The following is a 27537-nucleotide window of genomic DNA, read 5'->3' as shown; positions in this document are numbered from 1 at the left end:
CCCAGCTCCCTGCTGTGTCCCAGGCTGAGCACCCAAGTCATTGTCTATGGGAGCATCTATCCTTAGTCAAAACGTGGCTTCAGACTGCATGGGATCCAAACATTGTTGGGAGCAGAGAGACCTCTTCCCGTTTGCCCCTAAGGTGCAGATCCTCCAGAATGTTGGCTAAGCCTGACCCAGGCTGATGCATTTGGATAGTGAGTGGTCTGTATCATATAGGACTGGTTGTGATGGCCAGGTGACCAGGTCCGAGAGGGTACCCCGATGTCGCAGGATGCCCTTGCCAGTCCCTCAACCACTTCCTGCCCAGCCTCAGGCACTGAGATCCAACTCATGGTGCTGGTAGATCTGTGTGGGTCCCTTGAAGCACGCTGCGAATAGAAAGCGTCTTCCCGCCACGGTGACTTGGGCAAAGGCTCGGGGGGCCACCAAGGCTGGAGGTCCCAGCTCCTGTAGCGGCTCCAAGATCCCTTTATCAGGCTCAAGTCGGAAGACCTGGCTGAAGGCGAAGTCGCTGCCCAGGATGGCCAACTGGTCTCTGGCGATTAGAATTGGCTGGAAGACATGGGAACCTCGAGATGGAAGCTGCTGTACCAGGCGGAACATGGAGCCATCCCAGCGCATGACCTGCAAGGTGTGGAAGCTAGTTAGAGCCTGGGTCAAGAGGCGCTGGGCCTGCCCGTCATCCTCAAGGATGTGGAGGGCTTGTAACATGAGCCTGTGGGTCCTCAGTTTCTCTGTAGCTTTTTTTTGAGACTTGCTGACAGTGACTGTCTCAAACCTTTCTAGTAGTGAGAAGACAAGCCTGTGACACCAGCACTATGCCCAACAGCTTCCTTAATGTATAGATAACATTCACCTTCTCAGAGCAGATAATTAGTTGTTCTAGACCTTTCTGTCTCCTTCACATGCTATACAGAGTGCCCAGTAAGGGTCTATTGATCTTACTGTCATGCGTTACATTTATCCAATGTGTTATACATCCTGACCCAGCTTCCACCTTCTCCTGACTCCTATTCTTATCTCCATTGTTTTCCCTTGGAGACCCCTCAAATAACTGAGCTGGGGGGGTCTGTCCCCGACTGTACCTCATTCTGAAAAGAGAATCCTGGAGACGGTGAGCGGGGCCTAACACCAGCTCAACCTTGAGGGGGTAGCATCCCAATGGGAAGGGTGTGGTTGGAGTTAACTGTCATCCCGGAATGTTCTAGTGTTACAGAGCCAAGCTTAGCAGAATAGAACAAGCTTAGCAGAGGAGATCATGTTGGCCCATTCCTGTTACCACAGCACAGAGCTAAACCACGAGATTGAGGCCAGCCTGAACTGCCTGCTAAGACCCGATCTGAGTCTACCTCGGGCTGAAGTTCATCAGTTGAGGGTCAGGAGTGCAGCTCCATTGTGGAGCTTATGCCTGGAATCCACTAGAAAGGGGAGGCTTAGTGGTAGAACCCATGCCTGGAATTCACGTTAGGGGCTGTGCTGAAATGACGGTCGAGCCCCCCCCCCCTTCGTCAACTGCTGTGATCAGGCCTGGACACCACCGCCTGCCCCCAGTCTCACCATGGAGTCCCCAATGTATCGCGTCAGGCACAGGAACACATCTCCACCGGCCTGAAAATGTTTCGTGGCATAGACATCTTCGGCCTCTGGGATGTCTGTGCGCCTTTCGAAGCGGCCACCAAACCAATGGAAGAGCACTGGCCTCTGCGAGGCCGAAGCAAGCAGCAGATGCGGTCGGCCATCCAGCTCCAGGACCTCAGCATCGGTGTCGCGGTGCCAGGCGTGTAGGCTCTGGCGTGGGTAGAAGCCGGACCCGTCTCGGCACAGCAGGGTGGTGCTACCAGCTTTGGAGGCATCAGCCACCACGAAGCAGGGCTGCCCATCCAACCACAGGAGTTCGGCATCGTTGGGTCGCAGTAGGCGTTGAGGGGCTAGGACCTGTATTGGGGCCAGATGCAGGTCGGCGCTGGGCCGAGACCACAGATATGAGCCTCCCCACAAACGGGCAGCCAGTATGAAGAGGCGTGGGCCTAGCACCAGAGGTTTGCAGGACACCACGGAGGGCGCTGTAGGGAGAGTGTCACACAGTCAGGCTCAGTGGCAATCTGGGGACAGAAGGGAAGGGGCCAGGAGAGGAGGGAAGCTCACCAGACAACTCTTCCTCTGTCCGGAAGCGGTGCACGCTGTAGTCCCAGACCAGGATCAGGCAGCGGCCAGCAAAGGGCTGTGCCAGGATCATGTGAGGTTCCCCCTGATAGGAGAAGGACTCCACGCTCAGTGCCGACTCCCCAACAGTCTGGAGCCAGGACAGTTCTAGAGGCAGCAAGAGAGTCAGGGGTGCCTGGGAGTGGGCAGGGGACCTCATTGCTGAGCCTTGGTTAGCACATCTTTGAAAAGAGACGTCACAGTGTTCACCACATAGGGACCTACAGAATGGAACCTTTCTGTCTACAGATGTGTTAACTCTCAGAAACATGAACGTCTTTCTTTTCAAGGCTGTGGCATCATCAAATAATCCCTTGGAAACTGTCTTAGACAGATGTTATGGGACACACTTGTGATCGCAGCCTTGAGGAAGCTGAGGCAGGAGGATCTCTGGTTGCTGGCCAGCCTGGGTTAACAATATAATACAAGCAAAATTAACATGCTACATACTGTGATCCTGTCTCAAAAACAAAACAAATCAAACAGCACGTTTAGTTACTCAATGAACTCCACAGCATTCCTGTGAGCTACACTCTGTTACCATGAGAACTTGAGGATACATGGCCCAGCTAGCCAATAACATTCATTCTCCCCAGCTGGAGCTGGGACACAGAAGACAGGCCTGTCAGCCCAGTTATTCAGGAGAATGAGCCAGGATGATTGAAAGTTCAAGGCCTGTCTGGGATACAAGAATTCAGGATAGTCTTGGCAACTTAATAGCAGACCCTATCTCAAAACCAAAAAAAAAGTAAAAAGAGGGCTGGGATGTGGCTCAGTGGTAGAGCCCCTGCCTAGAATCCCCCAGTGAGGGGCTGGGGTGTGGCTCAGTAGTAGAGCCCCTGCCTAGAATCCCCCAGTGAGGGGCTGGGGTGTGGCTCAGTGGTAGAGCCCCTGCCTAGAATCCCCCAGTGAGGGGCTGGGGTGTGGCTCAGTGGTAGAACCCCTGCCTAGAATCCCCCAGTGGGGAATTGGGGTGTGGGTAAGTGGTAGAGGGAAAGCCTGCCTATAATCTCCCAGTACATGAGTGGGCTGGGGTGTGTGGCTCAGTGGCAGAATGCTTACCTAACATGTGAAAGATTCTGAGTTTAATCCCTAGTAACACACACACGCACACACAACACAGACACACATACAGAGATACACACACACACGCGCGCGCGCCACTTTTTTCCATGAAGCATGAAGATGACCATCAGGCAGCCCCAACAGAGTGTTCCAGCACCCCTGTTAACACGCTCCCCAGATATCATGATCAAGTTTACAACAGACAAGAAATGCAATCTTCACTTCACTGTGTGAACATGACTTGTCCTGGATGTGGCCTTTTTGCTATACCCCAAATCACACAGTGGTGTCACAACCTGGTCTGAACCGTAAAAACAAGGGCAGCAGCTAGGGGCTACCCCACTCAGGCAGAAGATGGGTTATCTGCTCCCACTTGTGTTTTTATGGGTAGGGTTGCATGACACATACATGCCTGGGGGTCAGACGGCAAGAGTGAGAGCTAGTTCTCTCCTTCCATCAAATGGGTTCTGGGGATTGAACCCAGGTCATCAGGCTTGGTGGCAAGTGCCTTTACCCACTGAGCCATTTCACCAGCCCAGGAAGCTCTTTAATTCACTCTTCAGCTTGTCAGTGAGAGACCCAGGCTGTAACTCCATTGGTGGTATGCCACCCTATATACCAGGCCCTGTTCCTAGGTAGCAAGGTTGGAATAATAAGCTAAAACCGAGGACATTCAACAAAGGGAATCTTTGTTTTTAGGTAGGCCTTTACCATGTAACCTACACAGGCCTCAAGTTTATAATCCTCCAGCCTCAGTCATTCCAGTGCTGAGATTGTAGGCATGTGCTACCATGCCCTGAAGAATCTTTGAAAAATCAGAGTTCTTTAAATCAGCCCTTCCTGGGCTGGGGAGAAGGCTCGGGATACTTGCCACCAAGTATGATGGAGCTGAGTTCAGTCCCAGAACCCATATGATACAATCAGAGAATCAGTTCCCGCTTGTCCTCTGATCTCCGCACGTGTGCCATGGTACACATAGGGCCACTACTCCCTCACGCACATATTTTGAAACAAACAAAGCCGGTCGATGGTGGTGCACGCCTTTCATTCCAGCACTGAGGGAGGCAGAGTCAGGCGGGTCTCTGTGAGTTTGAGGACAGCCTGGTCTGTAGAGTGAGTTCCAGGACAGCCAGGACTACACAAAGAACCCCCATCTCAAAAAGCAACAACAAACTGCAAACAAAACCCTAATACTGGTGTTTGCACCCTTCCTTGGATTCCCTGGTCCCAGCTCTGGGCCTCCTCAGATGCTAATGTCTTTTCCAGTCCTGACCTCCTCCCTCCTACCCCAGACTCTGCCTGTGCCTCCCAATTCTGTCCCTACTCCCTGTCTGTGCCTTCTCATTTTGGAGGACTCATCCTGGACTTTTTGGGATTGCCTGACTTCTTTCACCTCAGGAAGGGTGAGATCAGAGCCACCCATCTCCTGGTCCTTCTGCATGACCCAGAACTCAGAAAATGTCATGATATATTCCATGTATTTGTGGAAGAGCTAAAAGAAGACAAGCTCCAGGGAGGAGGGATATACCTGCAGCTGCCAGGACCAAACAGGTGCATAGAAGGGACATTTAAAGGCCTCCTATTTACAATACCAGCAAAGACGCACAAAAATGCTTGCAAGCCAGGCATAGTGCTGCACACCTGGCTTCGGTACTGGGAAGGCTGAGTCCAGAGGATTGCTACAAGTTTGAGGCCCGCTCTGGCTCCATAGTGAGACTTTGTCTCAGAAACAAATCAAAAATGGCCACAAACAAGGACAGGAGAGATGGCTCAGGGTTAAGAGCGTTTGCTGCTCTTGCAGAGAACTGGAGTCCCGGTTCCCAGCTCCCATGTAGGACAGTTTACAACGCCTTTAACTTCAAGTCCCAGGAATCCCACATCTGAACTTGAATGCACATGACATACATAGACAGACACACATACGTATAACAACAACAACAACCATAATAATATAAAAGTCTCTTGTCCCGGGACTGGCATCAGAAACTGTTCCCACAGAAGGTGGAGGAGGCAGAAGAGTCACAAGTTCAGCGCCAGCCTTGTTGGTGAACTGAGAGCCTGTCAAAAAGTAAAGAGAAATACTGCCCAGCATTCAGTCCTTACAGAGATCTGTGATCACTGGATACATCCGTACTTTGCAAATGAGGAAACCAAGGCTCAGGGAGGTTAACGCCTCAGCCCTGTGGCTTCCCCTCCCTCCCTTGATTTCCTCTCTTCTTTGGAGGCCCTGTTGTCCCTCCCACCACTGAGAAGTTGGGGAGGGGACAGGAAGCCTTCACCTGTGGCTCTGCACTTGAACTTCTTCGGGTCAAGGTGGTTGAGCTGCATTTGGGCAAGGGCAGATGGGCCTGCACAGGCCCCCAGGCCCACGCTGGCATTCACCGTAGGCACCCACTGCAGCAGCCAAAGTACTCGGCAGTCACACTGAAATGGGTTCCCACGGAGGTCCCTGGGGGGAGAAGCCAGGAAGAGGCTGTGACCCAGTGTCCCTGGCTTAGAGGCCAAGAAACCTTCTCTGGTGAGGGTCTAGGATGGCACCCTCAGGTGTCATTAAAGTACAAGGAAAGCATACTGGCTCAGCAAGCCCAGGAGGCCCACCTCTCCCTCCCTATCTACATTCCCAAGCCCTGCCCTCCGCCCTCCCCCAGCCTAAGCTCACACGTGAGTCAGAGTCTCCAGGCCTCGGAACAGGAATCTGGGGAGAGCCTCGAGGTGATTGTTGGCCAGGCTTCTGATGGAGCAGAAGAAAGAGTGTCAGCCGTGGCCAGGAGATGCTATGACCTTGAGGGATGGGTCGGGTGCCTATGGTGGAGGACTGGGCTGTGGAGATACACACAGGTGTGTGAGCGAGCGGAGTCCTCTCAGGGCATTCTTGGAAATGGAGCCAATCTTGTTGTCCTCAATGAAGCTGTGGGGAGAGGGTGGAGTGAGGGAGAGGCCCCCAGTGCTGGAGAAACCGGCCCTAGGAAGCCACCGGAAGGGCGTTTTTTCTCCTCCCTCACCTAGAATGACCACAAGGAAACCATCCTCCACCAGGCTGCTCTCACAGTAGCCAAGGTCTTGGCTCTATGGTCACCGACAAGCTTATCATATGTATGCCCACCATCACCTCCACCACCACCCTGGCACCAGTGGCACCAACATGTGTGCCTCTCTTATCATCTCTGAACTCAGCATCAGCAACTGCTGTTAACCCCAGAACCATGCTGGTCATCTCCAACCACTTCCAGCAACACCTCACCACCTTCCACTAACACCCATTGCCAACCCCACACCAACATCACACCTTCATAACCAGAAACAAAACTGTCGCCATGACATCACCACTACCACCGTTGTTACAAACCTCAGCTGGTACCAGCAGCATCACCGTCACCACCAACATCCTCACCACCCACCACCACCGCCAGCATGGCTTTTTCATGAAAAGCAGCAGCTTCATCATCATTGGTAAACCCAGAGCCAACACCACCATCAAAACTGACAACAGAGCTGGGGCATGACTCAACAGGTAAAGGCAGTTGCCACCATGGCAACCCAAGTTCAATCCCTGGGACCCATGTGGTGGAGGAGAGGCTCTGTTCCCACAAATTCTTGTCTGACTTCATATATGGGCCATCAAGTATGCACTGTCACCCCACCCCTCCAAATAAATGCAACATTTTTTTTAAAAACATGGCACCTGGGCTGAGGTGTGCCTCAGAGATAAGATGCTTACCTAGAATACCCCAGGGAAGGGCTGGGCATGTATTTTGGCTCAGTGGTAGAGCTTCTGCCTAGAGTCCCCCAGTGAGGGGCTAGGGTGTGGCTCAGTGGTAGAGTCCCTGCCTAGAATCCCCCAGTAAGGGGCTGAGGTGTGTGGCTCAGTGGTAGAGCCCCTGCCTAAAATCCCTCAGTGAAGAGTTAAGAACTACTTTCCTAGCATGCCCGAGACCCCAGTTTTCAAAACAAACAAATAGAAAATACAAAACTAGAAAACCCCCTACCAACATTCTACCCATTGCTGTGACCAACATCAACACACACCATAAGCACAGGCCCCTACACTGACAATCATCACAAACACCAGTCCCACACACCTTATACATAGCCCCAATAACACCAACACTATTTGGGCAGCCATTTTGGTCATCAGCCCTCATACTCTGTTGGCAGTAATATAACTGTCACTGAAAGAGAGGTAAGGCCACGTGGCAGAATGTAGATGAATAGAAATGGGTTAACTTAAGTCATAAGAGCTAGTTAGCAATAAACCTGAGCTATTGGCAGACCATTTATAATTTATATTAAGTCTCTGTGTTGGTTATTTGGGAATGGTGGGCAGGAAACAACAGCCCATCTACAATCACGTCCCTTTCGTCAGTTACAAGGGACACCCCCTACATCCCATCATCCACAGCAGCATTACCACACTGCCAGAGGCACTGCAAACCTGTCATACAGCCGTGTCCTCCAGCAACCTGACTCCTGCACATTGGCACTGCCATCCACACTGTCACATGGTCACTGCACAGCTTCAAGTGGCTTCTGGGTAATTTTAATGTTTCCTGGCTCTGACCTCTTTGTATACACTTTCCTAGAATCCCCCTGCATCAGACAACTGAGTCTGGGTACCTAGACCCTTTGCTAATTCTTGGTTTCCAAGACTGGGACTGAAACCTGGGGTCTCACACATGCTAAGCAAATATCTACCCCCAAGATGTATCCCTAGTCTTTTACTTTATTATATTTTAATTATTTATTATGAGACAGGGTCTCACTGGGTTTCTCAGGTTAGCCTTGAACTCACTCTGTGGTCCAAGCAGGCCATGAATTAGCCATCCTCCTGCCTCAGCCTCCTGAATAGCTGGGATTACAGGCCTGAGCCACCAGTCCCAGCTTCCATTGTGAATCTTAAAGAACACAGAGGTGAGATTCAGTTCTGACCAGTAGCCCGTGAGCTGTCCACACTGCATCCTCCCTCCTAGGAACCTGCCACTGGCCAGATGCCCCCTCCCCCAGGCCACCTCCTTTTGTCTTCTTACTCCGGGAGTCACTGAGAGGCTCGCCTGCCCCTCCAGACCCACTTCCCCAGTCTCTGGATGTACTCACAGGTACTGAAGGTAGGAAAGGCCGATGAAGGCATCGTCCTCGATCACAGAGAAGGTATTAGATGTGAAAAGCCTGGCAAGAGGGCAAGGCAGATGTTTTCAGAGTTGCAAACCAGTATCTACGGCTGTACCCTTAACCTCCATCCAATCCAAAGACACGCATGCAAGTGTGGGCGTATGTGAATGGACACAGATGCTTCCATAAGTACACCCAATGTACACATGTCTTCACAGGTGTCTGTGCACTCCCCATGAATGTCCACGTGCATGAGCATGCATGAGATGCACTCGCACACACACACACACACACACACGCACGCACGCACGCACGCACGCATGCACGCACCCACACATCTCCACACACACAGGAACAGCCATTCCCTGATCAGAGAGGCGTGGACCCAGTCAGGACATACTCACAGGAGGTGCAATGATGGCATCTTCATGAAGCTGCCAGCCTTCAGCTGGGAGACCCCCATCCTGACAAGGGATCTGGGGGCATGAGATCAGTGAGCAGGAAGCCATTTCAGCTTCCCTCTCTAAAGTCAGAGGTCTTGGCTGCTCTGGAGGCCCTGGTCTCCCATGTTGAGCCTGGGGTGCCTCCTACTACCTTCTATCTCTGCCCTCTGCCACTCCCTCCACATGCATATAAGGTCCTTGGCAGTACTCAGCCCCAGGATACCGCACTTCCAGTGTTCCCATTGTTCCCCCTGCCCTTTGGGACACCCCCAATCGGCACCTTTCCAAATCTCAGCATCCCTCTTTCAGACATCCCAGAATTCTTTGGTGTCCAAGATTCTGATAGAGACCCCCAACCTCCTACCCCAAGCCCTGTAGTTCCAGGCCTCCTCCTCCCTCCCTTTAGGCCCACAGAGGGCCTGGCACTCACAGTGACAGGAGCGTGGTGGAGAAGCTCTCGGGCAGCTCGGTGGAGCCCTCACACAGAGTACTTTCCTTGGAACAGGAACAGCGTGGAGGACACTTTCCTTTGGGGGGACTCCAGGCCACTCCTGCCCCAGCTCCGGCCAACAGCAACAACAGAATGCCTGCCCCTCCCATACCCCCAGCCCCTGCCCAGTGTCCCACCGACCCTAGTCTGCCAGACCCGGACAGCTACATCTTTGTAGGATGCTCCTCCACCCTGCCGCTGGCCATGCTGCTTGTGGCTGCCTCGCCTTGTTCTCTCTCTCAGTCCCTTCCCTGGGGACTCCCTGTATCTGGAGTGTGGGATTCTCTGTCGCTAGCTTTCTCTCCCTCTTTCTGTTACTCTATTTCCCACCCCTGCAATCTCTTGTCTATTTCTATCTTTGTCTCTCTGTGTCTCTGATTTGGCCTCTAGAACTCTGGTGTGTGCGTGTGTGTGTGTGTGTGTGTGTGTGTGTCTGTGTCTGTGTGTGTCTGTGTGTGTGTGTGTGTGTGTGTCTGTCTGTCTGTCCTGGTCCTTCAGCCTGATGTCTGTAACTCTCACCTCTCTGCCCTGTTTCAAGTTTCCATTACTTTCTGTGTGTCCTCCCACACTCTTGTCCCACTTGCTGTGGCCTGGGATGTGCCCAGCAGAAGGGTAGGAAGGAGGGGGTCAGAGGCCATAGGAAGAAAAGGCTCAGGGAAGGGACTAAATGGCCTTTGAGGGGGCGGGGCTGCCAAGAGCTTGAGCCACCCTAGGCACTCCCAACCAACCCCCTCATTAGAGTCCCTACTCAACCCCAGTTGGGGAGAGTGGGAAGGATGTCCCCAGGGTGGAGACCAGATGGCTCTGCAGACTGCAGATGGGAGGGGCTAGGAGGAGAAGTCACTGGGGGATGGAGGATATTCTAGCTGTCCCACCAGCCCCTTCTCTTAAAGGGTGTGGTCCACCCTGTCACCAAAGCTCCACCAGGCCAGTACCGGTCTGGCTGCTCCCCCTAGTGGTCAGCTTTGGCGGGACTGCTGCCCTACCCCAAAGTCAGAGCTCCCTCCTGGTCCCTGGGATTAACTCTATGTGATCCAAGACTGAATGCAAGAACTAAGGGGATGGTGCCACCTCTCTCTTCCACGCCAGATCTATCGAGCTTTGTCCTAAAATGTCGCTGCCAGCGTTCTACTCTTCCCATGACCCCCAGGCCAGTGCCATTTACATGAACAATTTACAATTGAAGAAAGGTCATGGGCTCAGGGTGGCTGGCCCCAGTGGAGGCAGAGCAAGGACACAAACCCAGGAAGCCAGCTCCAGGGCCCTTGTATTATTCTGCGTGCTTTCTTTGGAGGCTGAAATGTGCGGACATATGTACAACCGAGTATTGTCACCTGTACTAAGCTTTTAGAAACTGAGACAGATTCTCTCCATTAAATGAGAAAAATATGTAAATCACACAGAACCCAACCTAAGATCCTGGTGGGACGTCCCTCCCATGCCCCTCCAGCTATATGCCAGTCGTTTGCTTACTTGTTTTGAGACCGGCCTGGGATTTGTTTTGTAGTCCGGGATGCCCTCAAATGCATACTTCTCCTGGCTTCGCCTCCCAAGTGCTGGGATGACAGATGGGCGCCACCACGCTCAACTGTGTGCCAGGTTTTACACGTGTCAGCTCACTGACGTCACAGCAGCTCTGTGAAGTGGGGAGGTAGGTCAGTACTGTTACTGCTTTACAATCCCTGCTCCAAAATGGGGAAACGGAGGCACAAGACTTTCAAATGATTAGCTTCACAAAACCAGTTATGTCTAGCTTAGTAGAAACAACCACTTAGTTGCCTGGGGTCAAAAGGCTGAGGAACACCAAGCCTCTTGCCACTAAGATGCATTGGAGTACTGGAGCCAAACAGGTCCTGGGTCCAGCCCAGGCTGTGTTGCCTCAGTCAAGTTACTCAACCTCTCTGCTCCTCAGCATCCTCATTTGTCAATGGAATTATTCATGCCATCTATGCCCCGACTGAGGAGGTGGCTCAGTGGCTAACGAAACAGCTCCCATCTCTGGGGTTCAAGCAGGCATGGGGGCAATTATTCTAGACAGGACCTCACATAACTCAGGCTGGCCATGGATGACCTTGAACTCCCAGCCCTCCTGCCTCCTCCTCTGGGAATCAGCACAGTGGTGCTCACTCCCAGGTGAGATCACTCCTCCAGTGCTAAGGACTAAGCCCAGGACTCCGTGAGTGCTAAGAAAGCACTCTGCTAACCAAGCCACATTATCAGTCCTACAGGGGAGTACACTAAGAAAGGCTCAGACTAGCGGTCACACCACATCTGCACCGCTCAGAGTGGTGGGCACACCCTATCTGCAGCACTCAGAGTGGCGGGGACACTTGTATCTGCAGCACTCAGAAGGGGGAGGCAGGAGGATCTCCGGTTGGAGACTAGTCTAGGCTACATAGTGAGTTCAGGCCAGCCTGGGTGTGTGAAATAAGAGCCTGTCTCAAACAAACAAACAAACAAACAAACAAACACACAGAAGAGAGCAATTTAAAAGTTTCTGCAAGGAATCCAAAGGGGACAGTGGCAAGCCTGAATCATTCTGGCAGGTTCTTCCTCCAGTACATCACAAGAAAGATGGCTTTTACAGCGAAGACAGGGGTAACTTGGTAAAAGCAAACATTCACCATGTGCACTGGCCTTGCAGAACATGCACCAGTTTTCACTGCTTCGTGTGGATTGTTCTAGATAATCACACCTCCTCCCTCTGTGGGGAATCCTGCTGTTCTTTCCATTTTACAGAAGGGACAACTGAGCTCCAGACAGGCTGCCACCATCATAGCATCACACAGCAAGAAAGGATCAAAAGGACAGAGCTGTTCCACCTTGGGGCACAGAGCACTTCAGAGCCACTCTGTAAGCAAGGGAAGCTAGCCAGGCAGGTTGACTGCCCGCCCCCCAGCACCCTCACAGTGCTGTAACCAGGGATGCTGGGACAACCTGGGTAGAAGAAGGTTGTGGAACCGAGAAATATCTGAGGCTAGGCTTGTGTCCGTGACAGGGCTAAGCTCCTGTCTGTAGAGCACGGTGTCTGGGCTGCTGTTTGCCTGAGGCTGGGGACATTTCTACCAGTGGGGAGGCTTAAGGAAAATCAGTTATCTAGACCTTAGTTTACCGGTCTCTAAAATGGAGATGACAAGAAAAAATCAAGTTCGTGGCCCTCTGAGCCTGGCCAGGAGTTGCAAGTATGTCAGAGGCTTCTCCATTCTGTAGCCCAAGACAGCCAAGCAACAGTGAGGTCTCAAGAGCTGCCCAAGGTCAAAGGTCACACAGCAAGGAGTTGTGAACCCATGCCTGCCCCCCCTCCCCCACGCATGCCGGTTTCTCTGTCTCTAAAGCCTGGGAAGCTGTCTGGCCTGTGAAGATGTTGAAAGTGTTTTCCCCATAGCACCATCAGGATTACTTGAGCTCAGGGAACGGGAAGTTCAAGATCAAGTGCCTGTCTGTGGCTTTGGAGCGTGTGGCCCTGCGTGTCTGTGTGTCTGTGACTGTATGGACCGTGACATGCCCACAGGTCGTCATCTGTGACTGTATATACCACTGGTCTGTGCACAGTGTGTGGGCTGGAGACAGCCGTGTGGAAGAGGAGCCCCCACTGTCAATACGCTGGTGTGCCCACATTCCTACGGGCTGCTCACCACAGCGCTCATCTCCTTGTGGTGTGGGAACAGAAGTACTGGGTGTGAGTCTGTCTTTGAATGTGTTCCTGTGGGCTGTATGGGGTAGTGTGCAGCTGCGTGTAAGATTGTCAGAGGCACAGCAATGTCCTTTTTATGAGAAGGAGTGTGTGTCTCTCTGTGTCGCTCTTTCTGTAGCTCACTCTGCAGGCCAGGCTGACCTTGAACTCCTGATCTTCCTGCCTCTGCTTCCTGAGTGTACTACCAGACCCATCTACTGGTTATATCCTGGCTGTATCTGCCCAGATAGAGAGAGAGAGAGAAAGAGAGAGAGAGAGAGAGAGAGAGAGAGAGAGAGAGAGAGAGAGAGAGAGAGAGAGAGAGAGAGAGTACGTGTGTACAGATAAGCTGTTGTGTGTACAAACATGCTGGCCACGCTTTGGGTCTCGTGTTAAAGGGCTAGTGAGCTAGCTAGGTGTCTGTGACTTTGGTGTATGCGTGTGTGTTACTCCTGGTGAATCCGAGTCAGCAACACACAATACACATACAAAACTGAAGCACCACACATTTAAAATAAAAAGCTAGTTATCAAAAGCTGGCAGAACACTGGGTCGGAGGTCAGTGCCCTCGTAAGCACTTAGGTTGTGTGACCTTAGGCCCCAGCTGGGCCAATTCCCAGGAATCCTAGCAGAAAACATTCTCTGACTTTGGTCTAGACACAGGTTTGTATTTGTGTTGTGTTGTGTGTGTGTGCACACACGCTTGCACACACACACACACACACACACACACTTTACACATGTCAGTCCACATGCAGCCACACGCTGCTCCGGGGCTGTGCTGAGAGAGTTAATCTAGCGGGCCAGGGCGGTCTGGGCTGGGGGCCGCCCCCTGGCCCCCCTCCAGCCTGGGCTCCAGTTTCAGTTGCTTGTTGGGGAGGGCAAGAGTGGGGTGGGGCCAGGAGGAAACCCTGCGGGGGTGGAGCGTCCAGTTCTGGGCCAGGGGGTCTAAAGTGCTTAGCTCCCAGGGTGCACAGCTGGACATTTGGGGGTCTCCTGTCAGCAGGGACAGCGTGAATGGGGTGAGCATCGCCCAGCCCTCCCTCCAGGCCTCTGCTCCCCTAGTTGGGAGGCCTATTTTGGGAACAAGAGTGGCCAGCCTGTGGCTTCTCAGGCAGGCCTGACCCAAGAGGGAGGAGAGCATGGGGACTGGTTGCACAGGGGCGGGAGAGCCGTTGACTCCTCCCTTTTTCAGTGGCTGCTGTGTGAGACCCCTGGCTGGGATTGAGGCTTGAATACTCATTTGTGTAGGTCTTTTTCTGTCACTCTTTGGGGCACAGAGGGCCCGGAGGAATATGTGCTTATGCCTACACCCTGTGTTCCTCCAATCAGTAGTTTGGGGAGAGGGTGTTTTGTCTGTCTCCATTCCAGCCACACCTGTTCTTGGTGTGTGTATGCGTGTGTGTGCACCCACACATAAGTGTGTCTGTACTCATATGTGTCTCTCAACCAGACATCTATCTTCTCTCAGGCCCACTGGCATGGGCCTCTTGTCACTCACTTGCCTAATGTTGTCTTGTTATGAAAGATGTCATCCAGGGGAGGGCCAAGGGAGGGGCACTGTCCCCCTTTTCTCACAGCTTCCAGGAAAGGAGATGGGGTGGCCTGGGGGGATGTGGCTCCTTGCTGAGCCTCACCCCAGCAGCTTTATACAGGACCCCCCGAGTCTTCAGGAGGGGGGGTCTGTTGCCATGGTGGCCTGTGTGCAGCGAATTCCTCCAGAGTGAAGTGGGAGATATTTATACCCAGGGTCAGGGAGAGAGCGGGCAGGCAGCCGAGGGCAGGAGAGCCGGGACTGTCAGGATCCAGAGAGACTACTGGTTGAGGTGTATAGGGGCAGGTGGGCCTGGGCGTGTCCTGCTGTCTGTCTCAGCTTTTCCACCAGTGTCCAGAGGCAGCTTGCTTCCCTTACAAGGGTAGGTTTTGGGACTCTGGGACCAACTGTTGGTGGGGGTGGCCTGCGGGAGGCCGCCCGAGGGCTGTGTGTCTCCCCACCCTGTCTTGATGCTGTGTGTGCTGTGTGGCCTGTCTCCTGATCCCCATTATGGAGTTGTTTCAGTGACATGGTTCCTGTGAAGCTGGGGAGCCTTCATTTCTCGGGCAACTAAGTTGAATGGCTGACACTCCTCCCTCAAGTCCTTCGGCTGTCCTTGACCTAACCCTGTGGGCTCAGGCCCTTCCAAGGAGGGGAGGCAAGCAGGGGAGAGGACATTTCTTGACCCTGGCTGATTCCTTAGGGCAATGGCATCTCCCAGCTACATCCTGGCTCTCTGCGTGTGTCTTCTCACCATGGCCAATGCAGGTGAGTCCAAAGGAGATGCCCTCTGCCTCAGCCCTGTGGGTGTCAGAGGGAGGAGAAGACCCCTGAGAAAACCAGGTGGGAGACCGCAAACTAAAGGAATTGTGTTACTGGAAATCAAGCATCACCACACAAGCTCTGGTCACGGCTGGTGTTTGGGGGAGAGAGGAGGATACCTGAGTTACACAGAAGGGGGAGTGGATAGAAGCTGGGTCTCTGGTTCATGGAATCTGTAAGATATCAGGGTACTGGGTCACCACAGGAGGTTTCTAGGATACAGAATAGCCTGGCAGTCTGTCTGTGGTCCGGTAGCACCCAAAATCCCAGCCCAAGAAGGTCGGTCCTGCTATGCTTCTCCCTGTCACCAACCCCAAGAGATACTCAAACGTTCATTTTTATTTTTATTTCTAGAAGGTCCACAGGAACCGGATCCGTTCACCTACGGTGAGGAAAGCTACTGTGGGGTTTGGAGAGAGGGACTGGTGTTTCTCTCCCTCTCTCTCTCTCTCTCTCTCTCTCTCTCTCTCTCTTTCTCTCTCTCTCATTCTTCACTTTCTCCTGCCCTGCTTGTCTTAGACTCCTTTGCCTGTCTTTTGCTCTCCTTGTCTCGTTTGTACTGGTTTCTCAGTATCAGGGGCCCCATCCCCTATTGCCTCCACTTTTGGTGGCACCCTCCTCTCCAACCTTCCCTTTTCCGGCTACCCTCCCCTCTTCTTCTCTCCCTCTCTCCCTCTTTCCTCTGCCCTGCCCTCTCCTTTCACACATCCGCTCCTTCTCTTCTCTCACACATCTGTCCTTCCCTCCCCCTTCTTTTCCCCTTTGCCCTGCATACTCTTCCCCATTGGATCCCTCTTCCCCTACGGGTTATTCTCCTCGGGGCTATCCACAGATTACCACACACTGAGGATTGGCGGCCTCACCATCGCTGGGATCCTCTTCATCCTGGGCATCCTTATCATCCTTAGTGAGTGTCTGCACCTGCCTTCTCGGCCCTGCCTCCAGACTTTCCTCCCCAAGCCCGCTCCCAACGACGCTCACAACTTGCCCTACCCACACAGGCTCAGCCTTCAACCACATCTCTTACATCCCACCCCAACTCCAACCTCGCCCCACACAGACCACACCCCACTTTAAGCCATGCCCCTCATCTCCCGCCCCATCCCTCCAGACCACGCCCCCATGCTCGACCACGCCCCCACACCCTACCCTTCCTCCAGCCCCGCCCCACGCCCCACCCCCGCGGCCTCCCGAGTTTGGAGAAGAGCCTGGGGATGCGGGAGCTTGAGGAAAGCTCAGCCTATACCCTCCCACTCCACAGGCAAGAGATGTCGGTGCAAATTCAACCAACAACAGAGGTGAGTGCTCCCTCCGGGCCTTCCTCTCTCCTCCCGCAGTGGAGAGGCGGTTGGGGAGAGGCGGCAAGCGCACCCATTCTGCAGTCAAACACGAACCACGTATTAAGCCTTTAGCGTGTGCCAAATTCCAAGTCAAGCTCCTGGACCCAAGCGATGGTCAAGCCCGCTCTTTACTTGGCCCAGTTCCCAGCCAGTGGGGGCGCTGGGCTCCCACCAGCTCGGCAGACGGAAACTCAGGCATAGTGAAGCGAAGCTGGGCAGGATCTGCCGTGCTGAAATGAGATCACCTCACAGGGCGGCCCAGTTTAGCTCCAGTCCCCATCCTCGCGCAGGATCCCTCTCGAAATAAACCTTTAAAGCGCAGGCAACGTAGGCATGCCTTCTGCGTGCTAAGACGATCACAGATGCCTCCATACCACCCTCTGGCATGCCTGAGTGCACACCACGCGCCAGGTGCTGCTTCCTTCCCTGTTATGTACCCCTCACCCCACCTGGATGAGGTGGGTACCATCATCAATCCCGTTTTGCAGATGAGGAAACTGAGGCACGGGAGGTAAGGTGACTTAGGGTCATTCACTGGACCCAATTACCATCAGGGCTGTCTCCCAAGACCCTGTGACTGCCCCTCTCCCCAACAATGTTAAGTCCCTTCCCCAACATCCCGGAGGCCTTCACCATGGCCGGCTGGGAGCACCTCCTGCCTCATCCCGAAACAGCAGCAGAGCGCTTCTTGATTTGGATGGACCGTGCCCATATCCAAGTCCCCGGTGCGATTTGGGAAATAAAGCCTGCACTGGGGGCTTCGCGGAAGCGACAGCCTCTCCTGGTCCATCCGAACTCTTCTGTTTGTCCTTTCCCAGAACTGGGGAACCCGATGAAGAGGAGGGAACTTTCCGCAGCTCCATCCGCCGTGAGTTCGTGGACACTGCGGGGGGGGGGGGGTTGCGGGGCTGCTGTTTCCAAGAACCCCTCTTCCTGGGCGCTCAGCACGATGGGTTTGGCTGGGAGTTACTCCGGGTTGACGTTCCCCCCTCACCCTGAACTCTGTGTCCCCCTCAGGTCTGTCCACCCGCAGGCGGTAGAACCTCCACCTGGCTTCGGGAAACTCAGCCAGGTCCTGCAGCTGATGGACTGAGCTGGGAGGGAAGGAGGGAAGCAGAGGGGCACAGTTCCAGAGTGGGAGAGTGGCGAGGAGAGCTCGGGGTCTCTGCTTGCCATTCACTCCCTTCACCCCCACAGGACTCCCTTGACACCTGACTCCTCTCCCAACCCAGCTGCTTGCCCGTGGCCACCTCCAGTGTCCCTTGCCTCAGCCCTGCCTGTCGGACACCCCTCACTGCTAAGACCTCAAATAAAACTCGGTTTTTCCTCTTGATAGCTCTTGATTGATCTCAGTGCCTCTTGTGCGAAAACCCCGGGGCCCCTTGGCCCCGGCAGGGGGCGCCCCCACCCTTGGGAAAGGGGCGGGGATGTCAGCAGTGGGCGGGGCGGGGGCGGGGGATGGCCTGGACGGGGGCGGGCTCTCCGGGCCCCCATTGGCTACAGGCCCCCCGCCCTACCAGGGCTCCCCCACCTTACCCCCCCACATCAGTCTGTCCTGCTTCCAGCTGCTGCAGCCGCGCCTTCGCTGCCTCAGCATTCAGCATCCCCCTGCTCCGGCTCAGAATGGCCACCCCAACACAGAGCCCCACAAAAGGTGAGCGTCGCCTAGGGAATGGGTGCTAGTATGGAGGTGGGGGGACCCTGGATCTAAGAGCTCAGAGGACAGGATGTGGGGTTAATCCCATAATGAAAGGGAGAGGAAGGGGAAATGTCTGCCCCGATCATGGGCAGAAGCCCAACAGCGCATTCCTTGACACCCCTTGGTGTTTCTTGGGCAACCTGTACAGGACCTATGATTAGAGAGTGACAGTCCCAAGAGAAAGGATGCTCGGACAGGTTGCTATGGCAACCGGGTGCCTGGTCCAGCATAGCGGTGGAAGCTAAAGGGAAGAGATGGGAATTTAAGGGTGGGAGCTGATGGATCCTGCCTGCAGCCAGAGAGGTTCTGGAAGACTTCAGCACCCTGAGGTGGGCCAGTTAAAGGGGTCATTATCCCATGACTGCCTAGTATAGTGTGGATATTTCCTGAACTCCCTGACAGGCAAATGCTAAAGGACCAGAGGGACTGTTGAAAGGGGAAGAGGCTGGTAGTGGTGTGGTAAGAGATGAGCTAAGAAAGCTTGAAAGAGATAGAGACCAAGAGAAACAGGACAGCCAGAGGCACAAAAACCCAGGTGACAGTCTCTCAGAGATGCAGAGTTGGGAGGAGACAGAGAGATAGAGAGACAGACAGAAAGGAAGAGAGGGCAATTTTCAGACGTAGAGACACTGAGACAGAGGACTATAGACAAGTATGGAGGGAGGGGGAACGGGTGGGGCTGCTGCACTGCAGTGAACACGCGCAGGGTGGGAAAGGAATGTCGGGGATCCCCTCCCCAGCTCACATGTACTTTGGTCTCATCTGGGAGACATACTTGTCTCCGCACATTCAGTCGCACTGTATTTGCACTTAGCACCTATTAACCCAGATCTGCGTGCTCAGGCTTAAACATCCTCCTCTCCGTGGCTTCCTGATCCCTCCCTGCAGAGGAGCTAGTGTTAGGATGCCTGTACCCGGCTGGGGGTAAGGCAGAGTATCGGGGGTGCTGCGGAGCTCCTAGCGGTAGAGGGAACCCCAATTCCACTCTCATGGCACCTTCCCTAACCTCTTTCCCATCAGGCAGGGGGTGGGTGGGAGGTTGGCTGCTGTGCAGAGCCCTAGCTGCAGAATTCCGGGCAGGGCGGGGGTGAGGGGCTGCAGAGGCTGGGAGCCACCCCAGGGAGAAGTGGGCAGGACTGAGCGAGCAGGTCTGGCGGGAGCCCAGGGTTTCTTTTTCGCAGAGGTGGTGGTTAGCAGGATCGATGGTAGCAGACGAGTAGAGGTGGGAGGGCAGATGCCTCGCCAATCCCCTTCTCCCTGTCACAGCCTGATAGGGGACCGCAGGACTTGGGAAACCCCAGGGGAGGAAAAGCTCCGGTGCATTCTTCACATGCAGCTTACGGAAACAAATTAATGAATTGCTGAGGGAGGGAAGGGAGATGCGGTTCTTGCCAGAGAACAAGAGGGAGAATCAGGGATGTGCAGAACGGCGGCGATGTGGGCACACCTGGGTTCTAGGTCCCTATTTTTGGGAGCAAAGACACTCAGCTTGGCCAGAAGCCAGGTCTGCAGGGGTAAAGAGGGGAGTTAAGATTGACCCAGCCACCAGACCTCACACAGAACCCCACCCAGACTAAAGTGCCAGGACCCCAATCACCTCGCAAGATGCCCTGGTTACCATAGCAACCACCTCCTTCTTGATCTCTCCCTGGCAACTGGCCAAGGGTGGTGAACATCGCTTCTCCTGCCTCTTGGCTCCACCCTTAAGCCAACCACACCCTGAAGACTGGGACTGCCATGGTCAGGGACCCGCAGGGGATCTTTGGAGAAGCCCAGGAAGATGTTGGGCTAGACAACCACCTGGAGAAGGGATGTATGGGAAACCAGGAGATGGAAAGATCCTCAGCTTTTGATGCAGTCACCTGCAGGCTCGGAGGTCCTCTCATCACTCATTTACTCATTCATTCATTCCAGAAAACTCCTTGAAACCAGACTGAACTGCAGAGACCAGTCTGCTCAATCTGTGGTGAAGCTAAAATGCAGCCCAGTGGCTCCACTGTATGCATCTGAGTTTTGCCCTATTAGAAAGTTCCTTTTATTGCTGTTTATTTAAGATTTTTTTTCCTTCAGAGAATTAACTTCTTAAAAAAACAAACGTCAGTGGGCTTTATTTTTTGTCACCACCACAAATGGAAAATTTGTATTATTTGTTTTTTCTATTGCCTGAAAGATAGGAGGCAGGTGTGGTGGTGCATGCGGGACATCTCAGCATCCTGAAGGCAGAAGCAGGAGGGATATGAGCTTAGGACCATCCTGGACTACATAGTGAGATCCTGTCCCCCCCAAAAAGGCAAAACTAAACCACATTTCCCAAACAACAATTCAGTTGACAAATGCTAAAGATACGTAGGCACCAAGCCAGGACTTCTTTAGAGTGGGAACAGAGACCTGGGAAGGACACACCAGATAAACCAGCTCTATCGGTCAGTTTTAGGCTCCAGGTAGTACTGGTAACACATAGTACCAAAAGTCTCAGTGGAGGAAGGCCACTAGGAAGCATTGCTAACTTGTGGACATGTAGACAAAGAGGCAGGAGGTCTCCACACCCCAGAGTCAACTAAAGCACTTGTCATCTTGAGTATTCATTGGTCGTCTTTAAAGACACAGCCCCACCCAGTTCCAGGAGAACCCAGAAAGGGGGAGAGAAACACCGGTGTCATCACTGCCCCCTTCCACAAGCTGCAGAATTTGCTGGAGACAGGGCAGAATGTGGTGAGAGTTGCAGGGAGAAGCTGACAGGGTTTTACGATGTGCCCTCAGCTGGTCTGGAACTCACTATGTAGACCAGGCTGGCCTTAGACTTTCAGAGATCCACCTTCCTCTGCCTCCCGAGTGTTGGGATTAAAGGCGTGTGCTACCAGGACTGGCCAGGGTGGACATCTTACACTGGAAGGATGTTCTGAGCTCCCTCTCTACCTGGCAGGGTCTCCTTGTAGCCCAGGCTGCCTTTGATGTCTCTATCCTGTCTTATTCTTCCAAGTGCTGGGGTATGGGTTAGGACCACCATGTCCGCCTCTCCTAGTCTGCTGGAAGGGGTTTAGGACAAATGCAAGAGACTGAAAAAGGCACACACACACACACACACACACACGCACGCACACATGTATGTGCACTATCTTAGGTTGGAGGAACCCAACCTCTGAGACCTAAGGGCCTTCTGTTTCATGTGGTGGAAAAGATCCATTTACAGAAGAGCACAAGTTACCACAAGATTGATCTCAACTCTCCAAACTGCTGATATCTTAGGTGACAGATATAAGTCAGCACAGGTTGCCCATATGGGCTTTGGTGACAGCCTAAGCCAATGGGAAAGCCCTGCAGGGGGCAGCCTCACAACCTCAGGGACCCTAGGATGACTGGGAGGGTTAAGGGAGTCTTCACGGAAAGCCAAAGAATGCATCCATCTGGTGGTCCTCTTGTGAGACTGGGCTCTGGTGGGTCCAGTGTGTGCACGTGTGCATGCATGTGTGTGCGGGCATGTGTATGCATGCATGTGTGCGTGCATGACTGTTCATGTGTGCATGTGTACATATGTATGTGTGTATGCATGTGTGTGCATGAATGTGCACATGCATGTGTGTTTCACAGAATAACTGAGGGGCTTAGGACCAGAACTGTCATGCACAACTGGGCAGGTGGTACACTCTGCAGGATGTGGCACTGACAGAGTGATTGGGTCTGGAGAGCATCCCATGTGTCTACTGAGAGGCGGTATCACCCACAATCGCGGAGCTTCCTACGCCAAGTCCCATAAAGAAACAGTTTGCCCATCTTAGTCCTCAAAGATGTCCAGCAAGTCAGCACTGAAACATGTCTCCCCCTCTTCTCTGTCTTCTTCCCCACAGTTCCTGAAGAAACAGATCCATTTTACTATGGTGAGTGTTGGATCTTGTGCTGGGAAGCTTCAGCAGGGACTCCAGGACGTGGACAGTCAGCTGTGTGGTCACGTGGCTATGGCTCACTGAAGGGGTCTTTGGAGGGCAGAGCCAGGTTGAGGAAGGGAGGATGGGGACTGTGAACCTTGTAAAACCTGTTTTCTCTTGGGTTCAGGGTAGAGATTAACTGGGATCGGCAGGCACCCACCTAAGGCTGCCTGTTTGGAGACTAGGAAGAGACCTGGGAAGGGCAAAGGAATCCCTGTATCAGTGCTAGATGAACTCCATCAGTTGAAGGAGGCTGCTGCCTGCCTCCATAGCAAATAATACTCAGCACCTCCCTGGATTATGGGCTCGTGAGCGGAAATAAGCAGAGGAGCCACTTGTGAAGAGCTGTCAAATGGCTCTGAGGTTTGAATCTTAATTTATCCACTTCTAGCTGTGTGGCCGAGGGCAAGCAACTTTGCCTCTCTGGACCCTCCTATAAATAAGGTTCAGCAATGGTTCCCATTAGGAGGACCATGGGAAGAGTTACCATAATGACACCTTTTTCTTATCCCTAAGACTCTGAAGCCCTGGCTCTGGCAGATCAGAAATCTAGCCTGAATTTCCCTCCCTCCCATTTTCTGTCTCCTGATCCACTCCATCTTTACTCATGAATACAGACTCCCTCATAGGCCAAGGTCCTTACTAGTAACCTCAGGGCCTTTGGACTTACTGTTTCTTCTGCCAGGAACATGACCCTTTTCCCCCTCCCCCACACAGTGAGCTAAGGCTCCTCTCCTTGTTGGCCTCGGATCAGATATTGACTGTTCCCTAGGAGGCTGTCCCCGAGTCCCCAGCAGGAGCAGCCACACCACACCCTGCCGTGACTTGGGGATTTGTGTGTGGCTTTGTTTGTTAGCAATTTTTGTTGGTTGGTGAATGCTTGATCACAGCATCGGAGCCAGCTGCTGAAGGGCAGACGCAGGGTGTACACAGCAGGTGCTCCACCGTCCCCTCCCCTAGAAGCCTGTGTGTGCTGGGTGGGTGCTAGGCCCCGTACCTGGCTCCGGAGACACCATGGGGCGGTTTCTAGGCCAGCCTTTCTGCCCTGGCAGCCTCCTGCTTACCTACTTATCACACATGTATAACAGACAAGAGCAATTCATCCCAGCATTCAGGAGGCTGAGGCAGGGGGATTGTGAGTTTGAAATCAGTCTGCACTATGCAGTGAGACCCGGTCTCCAAGGAATAAATTCTTATGAAAGAAATTCAAAGAGGGAATGGGGTTAAAGAGAGCTGGGACCTCAGGAGACCATGAGGCTTTTAAATGGGACATTTCAGCTAAACCCACAGGTTGGTGAGGAAGTCAAGTGCATGGAGCCTCAGGTAGAAGAAGCAGGTGGTGCAAAGTTCCTGAGGCAGAATGGCAGGCATGCTCTAGGATTAGGGGTTTATACAGCTAATCAGAGGACTGATGAGAAGATGGGGGCAGTGTGAATCCTGGGTAGAATCAGGGCTAGGTCATCCACATCTGTGCTAGATGAACTGTGTTAGTCAGGCGAGGCTGCTGCCTGCCTCAGTAACAAATAGTGCTCAGCATCCCCATGGGTTAGGACCAGGACTATGGGCTCATGCCCTGAAATAATCAGAGAAGCATCTTGGGAAGAGTCGTAAGACAACTCTGAGGTTCGAATCTTGACTTACCTTGGTTTTTGATTGGAATACGGGGGAGGGGCACTTGGGAGGCCTATGCAGGCCCCTGGTCTGACTGGGAGTAATAAGGTTCTTGTTGCTGCAGGAGGGAGAGTGGAGTCAGGGCAGCAAGACCATCGAGAGGTCTGCTGGGATAGTCTAGGCCCTGACCATGGAAGACCCGAGAAGGGGCAGCTGATGGAGCTCTGTGTCTAGTGTGAGATCCCAGAAGAGCAGCATTGGGAAGGAGGGTGGAGGGTAGAGAGACACAAAGGTCTTAGGTCTTAGGCTGGCTCAGGCAATTTGGGTCCTCCCTTGGTCCCTGGTGGAGTTGGTGGACTGATCTGGCAGCTTTCCTGTCCTGTTGGGCCACTGACTTGAGCCTCAGGCTGGGCTGAGCTGCCGTGCCCTAAGGTACCCCTGTCTCCCTTAGACTATGCCACCGTGCAGACTGTGGGGATGACCCTGGCCACTATCATGTTCGTACTGGGGATCATCATCATCCTCAGTAAGTGCTCCCCACTTGTGGGGTGTGTCCCCACCTTAGAGGCTCTCCTGCCCACCCCCACCCTATCCCCAGTTGCAAAGGTTCCTCTCTTCCATCTTTGAGGGCTCCCTGCTGGCCCCACCCTTCCCATCCTTACCTGTGAAGGTCCCCTGCTCGCCCTGCCCTGTCTCTTCCTACCCTACCCACATTGTTCCCCGCTATTTCTTTCCTAACAGGCAAGAAGGTGAAGTGCAGGAAGGCCGACTCCAGGTCTGAGAGGTGGGGCCGCCTGGGGAACTGGGATGGAGACCCCTAACATAGGGCCCAGGGACCCTAGCCACCCTGTTAAACTTCCTGCTCCTCTCTCTCTCTCTCCACAGCCCAACATGCAAATCCTGTAAGTCGGAACTGCCCTCCTCAGGTGAGCATGGCTTTGGAGGACACTAGCAGGATCCTTAGAAAGCTACCTGGGAGGACAGAGCCCAGGGCCCCACCAGGCTGCAGCTGATTCTAGGTCCTTTGGGGGACAAAGTTGCAGAGGGGGGATTCCAGCAATATCTCAAGGACGTCCTAAGGAAGTGCAAGAGTCAGAAAGCTTGGTGGGTGGGGTTAGCTGGGGAAGTCTGCAAGGATGTAAGCATCCAACTAGGGAAACCCATACAGGCACCTCTACCTTCCAGTGAACCCATGGGAAGAGGAAGGGCAGGAGAGGGAAGGAAGAGAGGCTGGGCTTCTGAGTAAAGGCACTCAGAAGAAGCATAGGATACAGATTTTAGCCTGGCAGTGGTGGCACAGGCCTTTAATCCCAGCACTCAGAAAGCAGAGGCAGGTAGATCTCTGTGAGTTCAAGGCCAGCCTGGTCTACGGAGTGAGTTCCAGGACAGGCTCCATAGCTACATGGAGAAACCGTGTCTCAAAAAAAAAAAAAAAAAAAAAAAAAAAAAAAAAGGAATACAGATTTAAAGATGGAGGGAAAACAAGAATGGTGGTGTATACCTTTTAAATCCCAGTGCTTGGATGGGGAGCAAGGAGGGTGTGTCTCCGTGAACCCCAGGCTAGCCAGGGCTGCGGAGTGAGACCCTGCCTCGTAAAAACAAAGCAAACAAACAATAGCAACACCAAAAACGACAACAGCACAAAAGATGAGGTTTGGAAGGGCATGCTGCTGGGGATGCTGGCCTCCATGCGTGAGGCCCTGGGTCTAATGCCAAGCACCGCCTCCACTGGGCACTGTCCAGGAGAGTCAGGAGTTTGGGGCCATTCCTAGCAATAGAGAAGGCTAGAGGGCAGCCTGGGCTACATGAGACTGTGTCTCAAAAACAAGAAAAAGCCAAAAAGATTCCAGCTGGAAAGAAGTGAGGGAAGAGGAAACCAGTGTAGAGGAGAGGGGAGGAGGACATGGAGAGTCAGCGCACGGGGACAGGAAGATGATAAAGATGGGCTGGAAAGTGGGGGGGGGCTGTGGAGGGGGAGGGGAAGGGAGGCTGCAGATGGTGAGAAGTTCAGAGGGAGGCTTTGGGGTGTTTGTTAGCAGAATTACCTCCTTTCTAAGGACTTTAGAGGAGTAACAAAATAGCAGAGCCGGGACTCTCTACCTCTTACAGTGTCTACTTAGCCCTGGCTATCCAAGAACTCACTGTGTAGCCCAGGCCAACCTCAAACTTACAGCAGTCCTCCTGCCTCAGCCTCCCAAGTGCTGGGGTTGCAGGTGTGAGCCACTAGGCTAGCTTCCCATCATCTCCGGACAAAGGGCGGAGCTCTGAGGAGTTAGGTTACACGGGGGAGGCTGGGGGAGAAATTAGATCTTATTTCACGTCTTCTTTTTTTTTTTTTTTTTTTTTTTTTTTGTTTTTCGAGACAGGGTTTCCCTGTAGTTTCTAGAGCCTGTCCTGGAACTAGCTCTTGTAGACCAGGCTGGCCTTGAACTCAGAGATCCGCCTGCCTCTGCCTCCCGAGTGCTGGGATTAAAGGCGTGCGCCACCACCGCCCGGCTATTTCACGTCTTCTTAATGAGAGTTAGGAACATCAGCGGTGTCCCTGTGGTGCCGGGGCAGGGGTTTGTCCCAGCCTTAGCTGAGGCAGGAGAACAAAGGTGGCCTGTCCTGGAACGGAAGTGGAGGCCTGGAGGATGCCTGCTCGATGTTCGGGTTCTCCAGAGCCTATGTAGAAAAGGAGCCTGGGGTTGTAGCGTGAGGTGGGGCCTCTTTCTGCCAAGGAGATTTTAAGCACCCAGGAATACCCAGGTTAGCCTTAGGTGTCAACCACAGCTAGGTTCCCTTACTCTGTGCCCGGAATGGAACAGACAGCAGCAATGAAGATGTTCCCATTGTGACCAGATATGAGGGAATGGGAAGATAAGTGGATTCCCCAAGCCTAGCCAGAGAAAGGCCATCCCTGGACTCTGGTACTTTCCCTCACTTGGGTCACTAACGTGGATTCTCTTCTGTTCCCAGCACCTGGAGGTGGCGGCGTGTAGGACCTTCTGCAGTTCTCCACTGCTGTCCCTGGCCGGAGCGCTGGAGCCCGAGGACCGGGTGAAGGCGGTGGGGACCCAGCCTGGCGCCGGGGAGTATGCCCCCAATGAGCCGCCACACCCACCCCAAGGCAGGAGCCACTGCACCCCGCTGTCCTTCCCCAGGCCTTGGCAACGACGATCCCCCAAAGAGCCCATTTGCTCCCCAGACCCAGAGACTCAGGCCTCCAGCTCCTGGGATCCAGGAGTCTGTCCCCAGTTCCCTGGGATCCTCATTTCCCTTCCTCCTGCATTTCCTGGTCTTCTTCTCCAGGACCTTCCCGGCTGTCCCCTCAGGGTCCACGTGTTAAGCTTAATAAATGTGCATTCGTTTTTCCCCCGTTCTGTCTGTGTGTTGTCGTCTGTGGGCACCCAAGGACTGGGTGGGGGGCTGAGGTGGTTGTGCTGTTTCTTCCTTCCTCCTCTTCTTTTTCCTCCTTCTCCTCCTCAAGGGCCTCCTCTTCTCACTACATCCTTTCCTCCAGACCTTCCCAAGGGGCCTTCCCTTCCCTTTACCCTTGTCTCCATCTGTGTCCCCCAGACCCTCCAGTGGAGGCCACCGCCCTCAGTCCCCCATCACCCTCCACCGCTCCTGTTCCCACCCCTGCC

General features: G+C 53.6%; 3 protein-coding genes across 4 annotated transcripts; 2 read left to right on the top strand and 1 right to left on the bottom strand.

The window, feature by feature from the left end:
- Positions 1-312: 312 nt before the first annotated feature.
- On the bottom strand, positions 313-9419 carry Lgi4 (leucine rich repeat LGI family member 4). Its single transcript, XM_038340810.1, has 9 exons — positions 9250-9419; positions 8781-8852; positions 8362-8433; positions 6107-6178; positions 5930-6001; positions 5550-5719; positions 2149-2313; positions 1561-2066; positions 313-627 (listed from the first exon to the last, which is right to left on the bottom strand). Exons 1-9 carry the CDS (start codon positions 9417-9419, stop codon positions 313-315), a joined length of 1614 nt encoding a protein of 537 aa, XP_038196738.1.
- Positions 9420-13861: 4442 nt separating this feature from the next.
- Fxyd1 (FXYD domain containing ion transport regulator 1) lies at positions 13862-18013 on the top strand. Of its 2 annotated transcripts, none has more exons than XM_038339236.1 (8): positions 13862-14004; positions 15220-15284; positions 15693-15725; positions 16171-16245; positions 16600-16636; positions 17497-17546; positions 17696-17750; positions 17876-18013. In XM_038339236.1, the coding sequence occupies exons 1-7, from the start codon at positions 14000-14002 to the stop codon at positions 17716-17718; spliced, it is 288 nt and encodes a 95-aa protein (XP_038195164.1). In that variant the 5' UTR covers positions 13862-13999; the 3' UTR covers positions 17719-17750; positions 17876-18013. The 2 variants fall into 2 exon arrangements, with proteins under 2 accessions (XP_038195164.1, XP_038195163.1); XM_038339235.1 differs by lacking the exon at positions 13862-14004 and adding an exon at positions 14053-14898.
- Positions 18014-18201: 188 nt separating this feature from the next.
- Positions 18202-27500, top strand: Fxyd7 (FXYD domain containing ion transport regulator 7). The gene is made up of 6 exons (XM_038339863.1): positions 18202-18332; positions 22223-22252; positions 24363-24437; positions 24653-24695; positions 24797-24837; positions 26870-27500. The coding sequence occupies exons 1-6, from the start codon at positions 18302-18304 to the stop codon at positions 26890-26892; spliced, it is 243 nt and encodes an 80-aa protein (XP_038195791.1). The 5' UTR covers positions 18202-18301; the 3' UTR covers positions 26893-27500.
- Positions 27501-27537: the final 37 nt, after the last annotated feature.

The sequence above is a fragment of the Arvicola amphibius genome, chromosome 8 (assembly GCF_903992535.2).
Source record: "Arvicola amphibius chromosome 8, mArvAmp1.2, whole genome shotgun sequence".
NCBI classification, from domain to species: domain Eukaryota; kingdom Metazoa; phylum Chordata; class Mammalia; order Rodentia; family Cricetidae; genus Arvicola; species Arvicola amphibius.
This window is presented reverse-complemented; position numbering and strand designations above follow the sequence as displayed.